The sequence below is a fragment of the Bufo bufo genome, chromosome 2 (genome assembly GCF_905171765.1).
Source record: "Bufo bufo chromosome 2, aBufBuf1.1, whole genome shotgun sequence".
Classification (NCBI taxonomy): domain Eukaryota; kingdom Metazoa; phylum Chordata; class Amphibia; order Anura; family Bufonidae; genus Bufo; species Bufo bufo.
The window spans coordinates 644,396,129-644,413,651 of NC_053390.1; the positions used below are offsets into that span (position 1 = coordinate 644,396,129).

General features: G+C 41.8%; 1 protein-coding gene across 2 annotated transcripts in view; it reads right to left on the bottom strand.

Moving 5' to 3' along the window:
- The window catches only part of ZNF827 (zinc finger protein 827), a 273,636-nt gene that overhangs the window by 187,077 nt on the left and 69,036 nt on the right, over positions 1-17,523 (bottom strand). For both annotated transcript variants that reach the window (XM_040418517.1, XM_040418516.1), the window contains exons 3-4: positions 11,840-12,012; positions 9,826-10,282 (exon numbers count right to left, since the gene is read on the bottom strand). In XM_040418517.1, coding sequence (XP_040274451.1) covers positions 9,826-10,282; positions 11,840-12,012 — 630 coding nt within the window. The remainder of the gene's footprint in view (positions 1-9,825; positions 10,283-11,839; positions 12,013-17,523) is intronic.

The window sequence follows — 17,523 nt, forward strand, 5'->3', positions numbered from 1 at the left end:
TCGCAGCTTACCAAGCACAGCGCTGTACATTTTATAGCGGCTGTGCTTGGTATTGCAGCTTAGCCCCATTCACTTGAAGGAGGATTAGCTGCTCCTAGGCCACATGATTGATGAACGTATCGTCACTTGGCCTGGGAAAAGCAAAGAGAAGGCCGCTGCGCTGCTGCCTTCTCAAACAGCTGATCAGTGGGGGTCCCGGGTATCAGACACCCACCTATCAGATACTGATGACCTATCCAGAGGCCAGGTCATCAGTTAAAAAAAAACTCTAAGTTTAATAGCTGCTGTGTTGCCCTGTTGATTGAACCTGGCTATATCTAGTATTGCAAACTTACTTATTTACTGTGTGTAAAGCAGTGTATTTAGGTAAAAAGAAAAAAGGGACAGGAGGCAGCGCCTCGTGTGTAGGACCGTTTTGCAATTTAGAAAGCAGAAATACACTGATTGTGCTTACCGTGTTGGGTTGTGGTGAGTCACAACTCCTTTGGATCGCTTGTGCTGGTATAAACCCGTCCAGCCTGCGGGGGTCTCTGCTGCTGCTGCCCAGGTCCTTGCCCGTTGCCGTGGGATACGGTTTCAGGGATATGGAGCGTAATGGATGAAGGGAAGAGATGGACCACTATTGTCCTGATGAAGGGGGCCGTTCGCCCCTGAAACGCGTAGCCCTACTAGTAATAAAGATCCTTTTTTACCTATCAACCGAGTCCTGACTTCTTCTGCAGCAGCGCAGTCTCCAAAAAGGTCCATCTCTTCCCTTCATCCATAAAGCAGTGTATTGCCACAGCTGCAGAATACCTGAGAGTGGTACCCTCTGCAGTCGCTGTGCAGTGGGTAGGGGTCCCAGCAGGTAACAGTGGGGTCCCACAGAATATAGTTCGGTATCCGTCTTTCTATAGCCTAGGATAGTCTAGGTATAGGGAACTTGATGGCTGCAACGCACCTCAAAAACATTGGGAAAGGGGCAACAACAGGCTGGAAAATAAGTTGTACTAATAAAAAAAAAAAATAGAGGAGAAATTAGTAACTAAAGTAAGTATAAAAAGAGCATGCAAGAGAGGCAGAGTCTCTCAGAAGCAAAAATGGGCAGAGGCTCACCAATCTGTGAAAAAATAGCATCAGAAAAATGTTCAATGTAAAATTGTGAAGAGTTTGATTGTCCCACTATATACAGTACATATTATATAAATATCAATGATTTGCAAAGGAAAACATCATGAAACAAAAAATCTGGCAAAGAAGACCCTGCACTGTTCAGAAGCTAAAATCCTACATCCCACAAGAATGGGACAACGTTCTTCTGCCAAACTCCAGCAATTGGTCTCCTCACTGCCCAGATGTTGACAGACTGTTGATAAAAGAAGAGGGGATGCTACACAATGTAGACATGGTCCCCTACCAACTTTAAGATGCATTGCTGTCAAGTTATAAATGAGGTTTTTTTTTTCATGAAATTGTAAAATGTCTCACTTTCAACATCTGATAGGTGTTCTATAATCTATTGTGAGTAAAATATGGGTCTAGGAGATTTGCAAATCGTTGCATTCAGTTTTTATTTACATTTTAAAAAGTATCCCAATTTTTTTTGAATTTGGGGTGTATAAGAGGAACAAAACTTCTATATTGCAACACAAATTTCTCATACATTGAATAGAAGTATTTGAACACTGCGATTTTGCAAGTTCTCCTACTTAGAAATCATGGAGGGGTCTGAAATTCACATTGTAGGTACATTCCCACTTTAAGAGACAGAATAAAAAAATAAAATAAAAAAATTCAGGAAATCACATTGGATGATTTTTAAAGAATTCATTTGTCTTGCACAAGTATTTGAACACCTGAGAAAATCAGTGTTAATATTTGGTACAGAAGCCTTTGTTTGCAATTACAGAGGTCAAACGTTTCCTTTAGTTCTTGAGGTTTGCACACACTGCAACAGGCATTTTGGCCCACTCCTCCACACAGATCTCCTCTAAATCTGTCAGGTTTCAGGGCTGTCGCTGAGCAACATGGAGTTTCAGCTCCCTCCAAAGATGTTCTATTGGATTTAGGTCTGGAGACTGGCTAGGCCACTCAAGAACCTTGATATGCTTCTTACGGAGCCACTCCTTGGTTATCCTGGCTGTGTGCTTCGGGTCGTTGTCATGTTGGAAGACCCAGCCATGACCCATCTTCAATGCTCTGACTGAGGGAAGGAGGTTGTTGCTCAAAATCTCACAATAATTGGCCCCATTCATCCTCTCCTTAATACAGTGCAGTAGTCCTGTCCCCTTCGTAGAAAAGCACCCCCAAAGTATGATGTTACCACCCCCATGCTTCACAGTAGGGATGGTGTTCTTGGGATGCAACTCCTCCTTCTTTTTCCTCCAAACACGACAAGTGAAGTTTAGACCAAAAAGTTCAACTTTGGTCTCATCTGACCACATGACTTTCTCCCATGCCTCCTCTGGATAATCCAGATGGTCATTGGCAAACTTCAGACGGGCATGGAAATGTGATGACTTGAGCAGGGGAACCTTCCGTGCAATGCATGATTTGAAACCATGGCGGCATAGTGTTCTACCGACAGTGGACCTTTGAAACTGTGGTCCCAGCTCTCTTCATGTCATTGACCAGCTCCTCCCTTGTAGTTCTGGGCTGATTCCTCACCTTTCTTATCATCAGTAATACCCCAAGAGGTGAGATCTTGCATGGAGCCGCAGTCCGAGGGAAACTGACACTCGTCTTTAGCCTCTTCCATTTTCTAACAATTGCTCCAACAGTTGATCTATTTTCAACAAGCTGCTTGGCAACTTCCCCGTAGCCCTTTCCAGCCTTCTGGAGGTCCACAATTTTGTCTCTGGTGTCTTTTGACAGCTCTTTGGTCTTGCCCATGGTAGTAGTTGGCGTCTGACTGACTGTGGGGTGGACAGGGGTCTTTAAAGAGCTCAGACAGGTGCTACTAAGTTAGATTAATGAGTGGAGTAGAGGTGGACTTTTTAAAGGCACAGTAACAGGTCTTTGAGAGCCAGAATTCTTGCTGTTTCTCAGGTGTTCAAATACCTATGTTCAACAGTGCAAGACAAATAAATTCTTTGAAAATCATACAATGCAATTTCCTTATTTTTTTTATTCTGTCTCTCAGAGTGGTAATGCACCTACAATGTGAATTTCAGACCCCTCCATGATTTCTAAGAGGGAGAACTTGCAAAATCGCAGGATGTTCAAATACCTCTGTTCCTCACTGTATATCATGAAGAATGCATAAGCATGAACTAGACGAGAACCATTTAGAAAAGTGTACAATCATATCAGTAATAACAATACATGAGAAGTGCCAATTTTCTGCCATTGCTCTGCCAACCCAGTTTAGATAAATTTATGAAATATACAGTATATACTATATATGTATGTTTTTTAAAGGAACACTAAATATAGTAAATGCACAAAAAGAGAAAATATCCCAGCACTTCCTTGTCTTAATCTCTACCTTTATTTGATCTAATTGTGTCTTACATGGCAATTAAAACTGCAAAATAAATAAATAAATAATTTCTGTGCGTCCAGTAGCAGCCATGTGCCCTCCCCATCCCTTGCAATACTGTGTGGAAGGGGAGCCTCCAGCTGGCTGAAGTTAGAAACTCTGTCTACAGTAGGACAAAAGTTTATTTGTCCCATCCCTTGGCTAAGCTGCACCCCCTCAGTCGTTCCTCAGCCAAAAATGGAACAGACCATTATGGTCCACATGGCTCCTGTAAAGCATATTTAAATGCTCTTGACAGCATATCAAGCAAGATGGCTGCCCCATAATTATCTACAGAAAAAAGAATACAAAAACTAGAATCAGGATGTAAAAAAAGACTTTCAAAGACATATTACTGTGCAACTATGACAAAACACAAAGCAAAGAGAAGTATTTCAGGCTGGTATAAGATGGAGGCTGTACACTAAGTGGGTACAGTAAGAAAATGCCCATTAGTGCTGGCAGTTTATTTTTACCAGGAACAATGCTTATTTTTACATTGATAAAACCCATATCACTGTACAACCTTATATGAACAGACAATATGAATCTTGTAGGCAAGAGAGCCTGATAGAGACATTTTACTGTGCAGTGTAACACTCCAACGATTTGTCTACACTGGATATAATTGCTGTAAACCCTCAGATTTAAGTGGTATTAGGAAGTCTGTATAGGCTTTCAGTCTCTGGGTATAAACAAGAACGTCTTCATTCGCTCACAGAGTCACAGTTAGAGATCTTTATGAGTAACTGCCCAACTCTGAATTTTTGATTTGAAAATGGTGACAATCTTGACAAAAATTTGTTCCTGGTATTGATGCTCATGCTAATTCACTTGCTAAGGGCAAGCTACAAAAGCAAACACAGTATAAGACTGGCACGTGATAAGATTAGTCCTCCTGTTTGTGGGCTAAAATGCAGCTAATGGACTAGCCTTTGGAGAGAGGAGCCTGGAGAGGAAGAGCCCTGCTGCAGCATCTAGTAAGTTTTCTATCGCACCCCAGTGCTAGATTCACAACTACACTGCTCAGTACAGCTGTGTAATGTCTTACTTGCTGCTGCTGCTTCTCAGGGGGAAGACTGAGATATAGGGGAGCAGGATGTGTTATTCCTGATGTACACAGAACAGCTTATTCTGATAAGTCTCCTGAAACAATAGGTACTTTTATAAAAACTGTCTCTCCCCCTTGATAATATCATGTTATGGAGGCAATAACCCTGTATTGCCCAAGGCCTAGCTGAAGAAAATGTCAAATGATTAAGGGCAATATCTAATCACAGTTCATCATCTAGACAATTACCTCCTTTTCTCTGGCTTTTTTCTCTGTGTTTAAAATGTGATCTTTATAACCAGTGAATCCTCTCTCCAGCCTGCATTCAAAGGTCAAAAGCGCCACACTCTCTAAGGAGCAAGGATCAAGGGACATGAGAACACTAAGCTTTTCCAGGAACACATCGTAAGGCATTAAAGAAAAATGCAGAGAACAATATACTGTAATATTTTTATCTACCAGTCATTTCGATATGACATTTAGGAAAATGCAACTTGTATTTTTCAGTGGCCAATTACCATCCATTTAAGAGCACTGTCAATCTCTAGTGGCTTCTAATGGCATTTGTAATCATCACAGTAACAAAAAAAAAGTTAAATTCCAAAAACACCAAAATAGATTTATTTTAACTAGAAATGTGAGTTCATTACTGTTCTGCTGCTTTGCAGACTAAACTCTGCCAGCTCATAATTTCAGTAATTTGCTGGAATATGGTTGGTCAAAGGGTAAATGTAAGAGAGATAGGAGGATATTATAGAGCTGCACAATGATCTAGCTTTGAATGGAGCTGGACTATTATTCACAGATGTACGGTGGCTTTTATAATGGCATATCGGTAATTTAACAAAGTTTTAGTGAACCGTCCCCAGCTAGCTAGCCTTTGTCTCCTGACAATGATGCTTTAAAGCAGCTGAATGGTTATTGCATTTCGTGATGTCCAAATTTGAAGTATAACCTCTCGACAAGCTTTTACATTTGAGATTTATATATTTATATATTACTTTTCATTTAAGAATTGAAACAATGTGCATTACTTTTCCAGACTATTAGGGACATTGTCAACTAGAGAAACAAGTATGACGGTGGTAGTGAAACAGCAGGTCAACACTGTCTAAATTGTGAAGCATTGGAGACACTTATCTCCTAAATCTTTTATATAAAGGGTCTCATGCAGGTATACAGCATGAGACCACCAAGGCCAGTGAGAGGCTGCAGCGGTCGCATGCTGTATACCTCTATGTTACCACTGGGGCTTTGTAGACACACCTTGAAGAAGACAGGAGCTGTAGGGGATCAAGTGGGTGCAGGCTCATTATTTATGAGATTTAGTGGCATCAGGATGCTTTAAATTAACTCGCAACCCCTTTAAATTTTGGGTTGATATTTTGAAGGCTTTACAGCCAGTTACTAGTTTTTCATAGAGACTCAATTTACAATGGTCATACTGGAACAATATTCTAACTGGAGGGAGCACGTACATACCTTAAAGTTACAATCTTCAGGAAACAACTGCATTTTACTAACTCAGTCCCATCTTCTGATCAAACATATACAATCTCACTATCCTGTCTACTGTATTTAGCTTAAATGCCAATGTTCCTCGTAGAAATCAACATATCAAGAGGAAACAAGCCTTCTTACTCGGCTTTAGCAATGTGTCGAAACAAACAGACTCACAGCACCAAACATAAAGGGATTGGGCAAATCAACAGTGGTCTCATACGCCCATATGAATGAAGCATCTGTTTCAGCATATGCATTGCCATTCCATTCATTCTCTATGGGACTGCTGAAGATGGCTACGTACAGTGCTCTGCTATCTCCAGCAGTGAATGAATGGAGAGGCAACAAGCAAGCTTGACCTGCCACTCCGTTCATACCAGCACACAGGACCAATGTTCTTGTGATGGCCCCAGTGGTTATTCGGTCGATAGGGGGTAAGCTGATTTCATGGAACAACTGTTTTAAATTTGATTTCCAGATAAGACCTAAATAATTACAATTTTTTTGTAAAACAGATGTTAAGGCGAGTTTGATAATCATTTTTGTTATGCTTACAAAGATACACTATATGGAGAAAAGTATTTGGACACACGTCTTAATTAGAGATGAGCAAATTTCATATTTTGAAATTCGTTCACGCTTGGCGAATTGCATTACGGATTTCGTTACCATCAGCCATAACGCAATTCTATGACGGAATGCATAACAGAATGCCTTTAGATGCATTCCGTTATTCATTCCGTCATAATAGAAGTCTACGGCCTGCATAACGGATCCGTCCCGTTTCCGTTATGCAGGTGAGGACTCCCCTGCATAACGGAAACAGGACGGATCCGTTTTGCAGCCCATAGACTTCTATAATGACGGAATGAATAATGGAATGCATCTAAAGGCATTCCGTTATGCATTCCGTCATAGAATTGCGTTACGGTCCGTGGTACCAACAAAAGAAGTGTGAACGAATTTCATAAGCGGAAATTCGCTCATCTCTAGTCTTATTCATTGAATTCAGGTCTTTCATTCAGCCTCATTGCCACAAGGGTATAAAATCCAGCCCCGAGCCATGCAGTTGGCCTTTACAAACATTTGTGAAAGAATGACTCGTTCTATAGAGTCCACTGAATTCGAGCATACTGTAATAATATGCCAACTACAATGACAAGCGTCAGATGGAGAAGTGTAAAGCACACCACCACTGGCATGAAGAGCAGTTGATTTGAGTTCTGTGGAATGACAACTCTATCTGGCAGCCTAAAGGCTAGGTTTGGCCGGGAACACATTACCAGCCTGACTGCTCTCTGCCAAGTTAAAGGGGTTCTCCCACTAAAACAGTTCCTAGATCTGAATACTTTTGTAATTGCATGTAATTAAAAATTTTGCATAGCCACCGATTTATTTAATAAAATGTATCTGTATAGCGCCACCTGCTGTTTTTTTCTTATTTCTTTGACCTGCTCACTAAGATGGCCGCACATGCTCAGTTTCATCCTTTAACTGCCTCCTGAGCTGTGATTGGGAGAACATGGACACGCCCCCTTAGCAGCAGCAGAATAGACACTCCCCTTGAGATAAACAGCAGAAAAAAGTTCCAGCACTATTGAAGATTCTGTTGCTTTGTAACAAATTACATCATGTAGATACCATCTCATACCCCGGCACATTGAGATGCCAGCCTGATATAAGTCTAGTAGAGCAATGAATGGGGAGATCTCTGGATCCATGTGAGGTACAGGGTTGGTTCTAGCTTTGTTATGGTCCAATCACACATCCGTATGTGTTTTACGGATCCGCAAAACACAGACACCACCAATGTGCGTTCCGCATTTTGCGGACCGCACATCGCCGGCACTATAATAGAATATGGCTAATCTTGTCTGCAATTGCGGACAAGAATAGGACATGTTCTATTTTTTTCGGGAACGGAATTGCAGACCCGGAAGTGCAGGTCCGCATTTCCGGATCCGGGCAGCACTTCGTGCGGCCCCATAGAAATTAATGGGTCCGCATATCTGTTCCGCAAAATGCGGAACAGAATTGCGGACGTGTGAATGGACCCTTAGACAGAGGTTGTCATGTGCTATATGAGGTCCGATTTGCATTTTTTACATTAGTCATAGGATAACCCCTTTAAGTTTGGTAGACATAGAATAATAGTATGGGAGTGTTTTTCAGGGGCTGGTCTAGGCCTTTTAGTTCCAGGAAGGGAAATCGTAAAGCGTTACTAACCGTCAACAAACTTTGCATTAACCCTTTCCAGACAACTGCTGTACATGTACGATGGAAGTCCAGTTCAGTACTTAAAAATAGCATTCGCATCACACACATTTAACACTGCCGATGCCATGGCCAAATGTGACCACTGCATATGAGAATGCTAAACCCAGGAGCTGTGCGCTTCCAGGCCCAGAACACCTCCTCCTTGCTGCAATCAGGGAAAAGGTTCTGTAGTAGACTTCCAGGCCTTTTACTAATATATTCCAATGCTGGCCGCAGCAGCACTGTACTGGAATATACTGAATTCTGTAATGGATAAAAATCCATTAAAGAATACAAATTGCAATCTAATAATTGCATGTTGTAGTCATCTAGGATGACTTTAAAATTATAAAAAAATGAAAAGAAAAGTTTTTAAAAGTTTTTAAAAATATATTAACAAAATCATTCCCTTTTCCAGAGCTATGGCTCTGGGAAGGCGGGAAAAGAAAATGTATAAAAAAAAAAAAACGAAAAAAATTAATAAAATTAATAAAAAAAAATCGCCTGGTCCTGAAGGTGTGAACCAATAGTAAAGTGTGAGTACATGAGGAATAACATTATTACTCGCTATGACAGTATATCACTTGTATCTGCCATTTTTAGCTTTCCTCTGTGCATAGTGAATATATAGGTTGTATAGCTTGCAGTTCTCTCAGAGATGGTGAGTAGAGACTAGCTGCCATCCATGGCACACAGAAAATAGAGGAGAATCTGTTTCCTAACCTTCTCTTATGCACTTAGAAACAGTCTGAAGATCATGGAGGACTTTACAGAGAAATACCGTTCCGTACGGTCGTGAATAAAGCACTTAGGGAGTTTATATCTCATCCCATGTAGCTCTGGTAGTCTGCTTGTCTGTGTTTTTTCCTTCTCACTCTCCATAGACTTGCATTGACATGTGTTATATGAATATTATGTTCTGCTTGGTTGTAGAGATTATTTTAGCAAAAGTGACAGTCATGTTGGTTTCAACTTTTGATCTTACTTCTCAAAAAAAAAAATAGATTATCAACTGTAGATTTGTTAGCATGTTCTATAAAAATTGTAACATGTTTACCATCTGTTGCTTAAAAGCTAAAGCTGTCCATATAAATGAGGTAACTGTCGACAAAAGGCTTGCTTCTACAACCACAACATCTCCTGATCCCCCACACACATGCATCTTAGCTTGGAAAAGCATGTATGTATTGTAAATAGGAGAGGAGAGCACAACACCGCCAGACCGCTATGGCAGGCAGCTTATCTCCCCAAAAACAAAATCCAACATTCTCAAAATCTTCTCTGCCCCAATATCTGTCATTGCAGCAAGAGTCAGGAGGTGTCCATACACATTAGAAGGTTGGCCGATCCTGCCAAAATCAGCAGGCTGGGTTGAGATATATCAGTTATGCCTCACTGTTTTATTGCAAGTGTGACAACAAATATGGTCATTTTTGCAAAATGTAAAAATGCAAATATCCCTTCACTTTGACTTTTCAAATATTCTATACAAAATGTGAATGGAAATAATTCATACCTGATAACTTCATCAGAAAATCAGAAGCCATTTTGACAGAGATATCCTGACTGAAAAGAGATGATGGGCATGTAACAAAGTCCAAAGCATCTTTCAGCTTCATGCTGCTGTTGCTGCTAGGTCTATCAGGGAAGGGCATCATGGAGGGACAGTCATTGTCTTTTGGTTCCTCCTTGATGGCTAGTGAACTCACAGCTGAAGAACTGATGTGACTTAGGTTTTCTGGAAGCTGAGAACTTTGTGCAGGTGAAGCACTCCCTTCATCGTGGCTGCCCAAGGAATTATTAAAAGGTGATCCCTTATTGTCAGGATCACTAGGCTCTTCCTTCACCTTGGCTTCAGCCCGAAGAAAGTGCTGATGACAGCGCATGTGAAGTTTCAGGCTGAAATGGCGTGAAGAGGTGAAAGGGCAGAGCTGACACTGGAAGGTCTCTCCTCTGTCTTGGTGCTGGTGGACCTGATGGTGGAATCAATAGTAATAAACATTAACGTTCTTTCCTTTATATCACTATGTTTGGAGATTCTTCCTAGTAGTATTCAGCTTTACAACAATCCCATAAAATGTTACAAATGGACTGACTTAGATTTGTAGTAGTTCTAATACAGAGAATTTTTTTTTTCTTTTTTCATATAAAAACTACATATTACCACATACAATGTTTCATCATTCGTGTTTTCCTCTTAACGGGGCTTTCAGAGATTTTCATATTGATTGCCTATCCTCAGTTTAACATGTGATCGGTGGGGGTCCTTCTCCCAACACTGGCGCGGATCAGCTGTTTGAAGAGGCTGTGGCGCTCTGGTGAGTGCTGCAGCCTCTTTCTAGGCATGTGATGTCACGCTCATCGGTCACATGACCATGGTGCTGCTCAGTCCCATTCAAGTTAATGGGGCTGAGCTGCAATACCAAGCACAGCTGTGCTATCCTATGGATGGTGCTGTGCTTGTTAATTTATGAGGAGGCAGTGGCGCTCACAGGAATGCTACGGCCTCCTCAAACAGGTGCCAGAAGTTGGACCCTCACCGATCACATACTAATGGCCTATCCTGAGGATAGACCATCAATATGAAAATGAATACCTGACAGAAATTATCCAGCGTGGAATGGCATGGTGAATTTTTCTAAATGTCTCTATTCCCTGGCCACATTCCTTGAAGCCATTCTGTTCACTTTTACCATTAAAGCATCCATCTAGCCAGAGGGACACTTTTCTTAAACTGCATGGTAGTAACTTCAGGCTATTGCAACCCCCCCCCCCCCCCCCCCCAATGGTCCCAGAGAGAGGAAGTAGTCTGAAACAATATCCATAGAATGTGCTAGTGCTTAGCACCCCTATGGAGTGGGCAAGCAGAGGTAGGAGATATTATTCACAAGCTTCTCTCTGCCTACTACCCGCAGCAGTCATAGGGGGAATGAGAAGGGTGAGTCTTTATGATGACAGAGTATAGTTGTTGTTTTTTAAGCATTTTCGACAATGGCTTTAATACATATCGAAAAACTATGTTATATAGACCCAAAATAATAATGCTATCTATACCATGGCAAAATAACAGTGGCATATTATAATACTAGACATGATGCCACAAAATGAGAGCTATACAGCACATGGCTACTGAAGCAAAGTAAACTAAGACCTGTGGGGACCACCAGAGCAGTGGGGGATTTAACATGTAAGTAACTGGTTATTTTTTTTATTTCCTCATATTCCCTGATGTTAGATATTTTTTTTTAAATCCCGTCAAATATATAAGAAGCTTGTAAAATGTTGCTTGAAGAAAACGGGTTAATATACAGCCTGATGTCAGTGCAATCAAGCTGGCAAGAAACAGATTTAACAACGTGAAGCATCTACTTGCAATAACAAGGTAGGATACAAGATTTAAAAAAAACAAAACCTTTCAGGGTTGCAAGGCAATCATCGTCCACTTCCAATTTCATATCAAAGGCATTCTGTATTGCTAGCACAAAGCAGTCTTTATTGTTCTATGTAGGTTTATCAAAACATAACCTTACCTTCATGTGTGATTTCAGATTGTCCTTGCGGGCACAACGAAATGGACATAGTGGACACTGATGGCTTTTTAAACCCGTGTGAATCACCATGTGCCTTTTCCAATAACTTTTCCGCTTTATTACTAATCCACAGATGGGGCATTGGAAAGGCTTTCCAACTTCTTCTTCTGGAGCTTTCACATAAAATAACAAGAGGAATCAAGAAAGTTAATTATGGTGTGTGAACCTAAAACTAATAGAGTTATCCTAAATTTATGTTACCTTATTAGAAAGAAGAAAATAAGGAGGCAGATTTTTCATTGACAATGTTCTGGCACACAATCCTTACATCACATTTATTACGTGTCCTGGACACTGATGTGGTCAACAAGTAAAGTGCATTAGCAGAAAATGGGCATGGCTCAGGGGTTTTCTGGGTGTTCGATTCTGATGGCCTAACCTCAGAATAGGTCATCAATATCTGACTGGTGGCGTACATTGTATAGTGGTTGTGCTTGGTATTCCAAGCAAGGCCCATTCCCTTGAAAAAGACTGAGCCGATGAATGTGATGTCTCTGTGGCGCTCACAGGAACACTGTGGCCTCTTCAAACAGCTATTTGGGAAGGAGGGGATGAGTAGTGTCAGCAGTTGGACCTCCACTAATCAGACATTGACGACCTATCCAGAAAACCCCTCTAAGACGCTCCAGAATTTTGGCAGAAATTAAGTAAGCCAACTATTAAGTGGTATAAACGTGGACCGTATAAAGATTTATCAGATCAGCCGCTGTAATAAATCTGGAGGCATTTTAGGATGTCTAGTCTAAATCTTAGACAGTACTAGTAAATCTGCCCATATGTCTAAAAGTATACGTTTTGTGCAATACTGTATATACAAAGACATGCAGGACGTCTCCTATGTACATCCAAGACATTCTCTACTACAGATCCCCTGCTGTGCTCCACAAGGCCCCAACCAGTGCAACACGACGACTACTAATAAGGATGAATAGACTGGTCTTTATAAAGCAGCCGGGAGAGATCTACAGATTCTAGGCAAGAGCACAGTCAGGCCTCATTTTACCTGCACTGAGCACTAGTGATTTTAATATATGGTGCACGACTTGGGCATTCAATTTATCTAATGGTCTGGAAAATTCCTTATGCCAGTTTGTCATCCTGTCCCCTTCAAAATGTGCCACATACACAGACCAGATACTGTATTCTAGCAAAACTAGCCACAAAGAGTGCTGTAGTGACCGACTGATGCTGTCAATATACGGGACCAGTACCCAATGATAACAATATTGCTGCCATTGATCAGACAGGGATCACATGCGGCAAAACTGGAAAGAAATAAAAGCTGTTGTCAGGCTATGTATTTCTACTGACAGCAGGGAGGGGCTGCACAGACATCCATTTTTTGAGGCAAACTTGAATATTAGTTGTCATCTTCAGATAAATCACTGACTGCATTCTCTCCTTGACAGGCTACTGTGTCCTCACGTAACCTCACAACTCTCATTCTGAGGTTTCCCAATGTCCTGCTGAATAATTCATATACAAGGGCATTTTATTTGCAATATTTAAATATATTTTATACACCTACTAGAAACGGCACTAGAGACCACACGAACACTGCCGTGGCAGACAACTAAAATCCTGTAGCATCTGCATGTTACACAAAGCACTACTGCATCGGACAACCATTCTGTTGGGAAGGTTTTCTCTATGTCATGTAACCTCTAAGTGTGATCTGAATGAGTGATTACATCAATACAGTTATTTATCTATAGTCCATTATTATACCCACAGTCCTTACATCATGTACCATTTAGTAATCTGAAATAGAAAAAAATAACAATTCCCCCCAGAGGGCAGTGCTGCAGAGAGCATCGCAGGATCCCAGCACAGGAGCTGTTCACGTCACATTTTTGTGTTTTCTAACACACACACACAGGGAAAAGAGCACAAAGTACGCAATAAACTGAGGCTGTAACAGATGCCTAGAACTGGGACCTTACAGCGATCTTGGCTGCGGCACCCGCGGCAACCTGCAAGTCGCACTGCGACCCCATTCAGGTAAGTGGTGTACACAGCATCGGTGTTGCAGCCAAGATCAGCCTTGGCATCCTTTCAATTGATGTCACATGTCAGATTTTTCTATAGTTTTTCCAAATGTATCCGTTAAACAGATGACATAAGTCTACAGAATAGATGCCACTGTCATAGACATCCATTTTACGTCAGAAAAATCCATTGAAAAGCTCATGACATATACTTTTAACGGATGCCTGTGACGCATGCCATATGGTGGTTTTGTCACCCGCTGGGTCTCACATTCGACATATACTTTTTTTTAAAATTGGCATAGCGTTGTCTACTCTGCTATTCCATACTTTTTGTTTTATAGTATACTGGCACACACCAAACAGATGGCGTCTAGAAAAGAGGAAAATAACTCTTATTGGTAATTGGATTTCCTGTTAAACTCCCCAACGGCACTGACAAGAGGGTTTCCCCGCCTCTCAAGGGACAGAAACAATGTAGAAGCTCAAAATAAAAAGGCCTCCTCTTATTCCTAGATTGGTTCAGTGACAGAGAAACTACAAAAATATGCAACATGTGCATAAACAATATCCAGTAAGAAAAAAAAAAAAAATACATTTACTTTTTTTTTTCATTGGGGGGGGGGGGGGGGGGGACTCCGTGCCGTTGTGGAGGTTAATAGGAAATCCAATTAAAAGTAATTTTCATCTTTCCCTAACACCTCCACACCGGCACTGGAGGATATTCAGAGAAGTCCCATTAGGGTGGGGACTGTCGCAGAAAGAACCTGGAAGCCAAAAGCTAAATATTCATTAGTTAGAACAATCAGCTTAAAGTGTTTAAAAAAAATTGACGGATTGGACCACGTAGCACCTCTACAGATCTGCTCCAGGAAGCCAAAGCCCCTTCCACCCAAGAGGTTGAGACTGACCTAGCTGAATGTGCTTTAAGACCTGTAGGAGGAGATAGATGTTTTTCTTGATAGCATAAAGAAATAGTCAATAGGAACCAATGTGCTATGGTAGCCTTGCTCACTGTATGACCTTTGTTTGGATCCTGATACTGAAAGAGAAGGTGGTCAGATTTTTTGAAGGTCTCCATGGCATGTAGATGTTCCAGGATACACCTGCACACATCCAAGGTATCACATTTTTCTCTTGCTCTGATTTTGTCTCTGCACAAAGGGACGGAAGGGATACTTCCTGCTTACAATGGCATTTCGACACTACCTTAGGAAGAAAAGCAGGGGAGAATGTTTTAGGATGACTATCTTCCAAAACTCTGATGTAAGGTGGTCTGCAAGAGAATGCCTGTAGCTCTCCCACCCTATTTGCTGTAGTAACTGCCAAAAGAAAGGTTGTTTAATACGGTATGTGAGCAGTCTTAAGGCAATATCTAACAATAGTTCAAATGAGGATTCCAAGAGAACCGTTAACACCAAGTCTTAGGGCTCTTTCACACCTGCGTTCTTGTCTTCCGGCATAGAGTTCCGTCGTCGGGGCTCTATGCCGGAAGAATCCTGATCAGGATTATCCTAATGCATTCTGAATGGAGAGAAATCCGTTCAGGATGCATCAGGATGCATCAGGATGTCTTCAGTTCCGGAACGGAACGTTTTTTGGCCGGAGAAAATACCGCAGCATGCTGCGCTTTTTGCTCCGGCCAAAAATCCGGAACACTTGCCGCAAGGCCGGATCCGGAATTAATGCCCATTGAAAGGCATTGATCCGGATCCGGCCTTAAGCTAAACGTCGTTTCGGCGCATTGCCGGAGCCGACATTTAGCTTTTTCAGAGTGGTTACCATGGCTGCCGGGACGCTAAAGTCCTGGCAGCCATGGTAAAGTGTAGTGGGGAGCGGTATACTTACAGTCCGTGCGGCTCCCGGGGCGCTCCAGAGTGACGTCAGGGCGCCCCAAGCGCATGGATCATGTGATCACATGGATCACGTCATCCATGCGCATGGGGCGCTCTGACGTCATTCTGGAGCGCCCCGGGAGCCGCACGGACTGTAAGTATACCGCTCCCCTGCTCCCCGCTCCTACTATGGCAACCAGGACTTTAATAGCGTCCTGGGTGCCATAGTAACACTGAACGCATTTGGAAGACGGTTCCGTCTTCAAATGCTTTCAGTACACTTGCGTTTTTCCGGATCCGGCGTGTAATTCCGGCAAGTGGAGTACACGCCGGATCCGGACAACGCAAGTGTGAAAGAGGCCTAAGCCCGCTTGTAAGAACTATGGTATGATAAGTACATCCATTTGTTTTTGAGGATCCCATTTGCCCCACTCATACTTTAGACATTTTGTTTCAGATTCTGTGGCAAATATTGGATGTGATTTTCTTCCTAATATTTAGGATAGTGACAATCACTTTATTGAAAAAAATTCTAGGAGGAGAGGAAACCATGATTATTTTGGTCAATATGGGGCTACCACAATTAGTTGTGCCTGCTCCTCCAGTACTTTCGTAATCACCCTTGGGATTAATGATTCTTCCCATGTGGCAAAAAAAAATCCAGTATCAACAAGCCCTGTCTCTGAGTTATTTAAAGAAAAAGTCTCTGTTCAGGGTTTACTCTCCCTCCCTCAAAGTGCGTCTGCTGAGGAAGACAGCAATCCTGTTTTCTTTCCCTCTGAGGTGAACTGCAGATAAGGAGGTCAGGTTGTTTTTTTCCTATACAAAGATCTTGGTTGCAACAGGGTCCAGGGAATGGCTCCTTGTACCACTCTGATGGTTGCTATATGCCACAGTGGTCGTGTTGCACGATAGGATCTTCACGTTTTTGGATCTTACTGAAGATTAGTCTCTTCAGGGCATACAGAACTGCTGTCAGCTCTCTCAAATCTGAAGATGCTTGACTCATCTGTTTGTTCCATAGCCAACTGGACTACTGCACTTTCCCATCCCCTGATGTTAGCATCGGTAGTGATCACCAGCTTATGATGTGTTGGCCATAGTACTCCTCTCTGAAGGTTCCTCCTTAGTAGCCACCAACTGAGGGAATTTTTGACAACTCCTGGGACTACAGTCGTGGCCAAAAGTTTTGAGAATGACACAAATATTAGTTTTCACAAAGTTTGCTACTAAACTGCTTTTAGATCTTTGTTTCAGTTGTTTCTGTGATGTAGTGAAATATAATTACACGCACTTCATACATTTCAAAGGCTTTTATCGACAATTACATGACATTTATGCAAAGAGTCAGTATTTGCAGTGTTGGCCCTTCTTTTTCAGGACCTCTGCAATTCGACTGGGCATGCTCTCAATCAACTTCTGGGCCAATTCCTGACTGATAGCAACCCATTCTTTCATAATCACTTCTTGGAGTTTGTCAGAATTAGTGGGTTTTTGTTTCTCCACCCGCCTCTTGAGGATAGACCACAAGTTCTCAATGGGATTAAGATCTGGGGAGTTTCCAGGCCATGGACCCAAAATGTCAACGTTTTGGTCCCCGAGCCACTTAGTTATCACTTTTGCCTTATGGCACGGTAATCCATCGTGCTGGAAAATGCATTGTTCTTCACCAAACTGTTGTTGGATTGTTGGAAGAAGTTGCTGTTGGAGGGTGTTTTGGTACCATTCTTTATTCATGGCTGTGTTTTTGGGCAAAATTGTGAGTGAGCCCACTCCCTTGGATGAGAAGCAACCCCACACA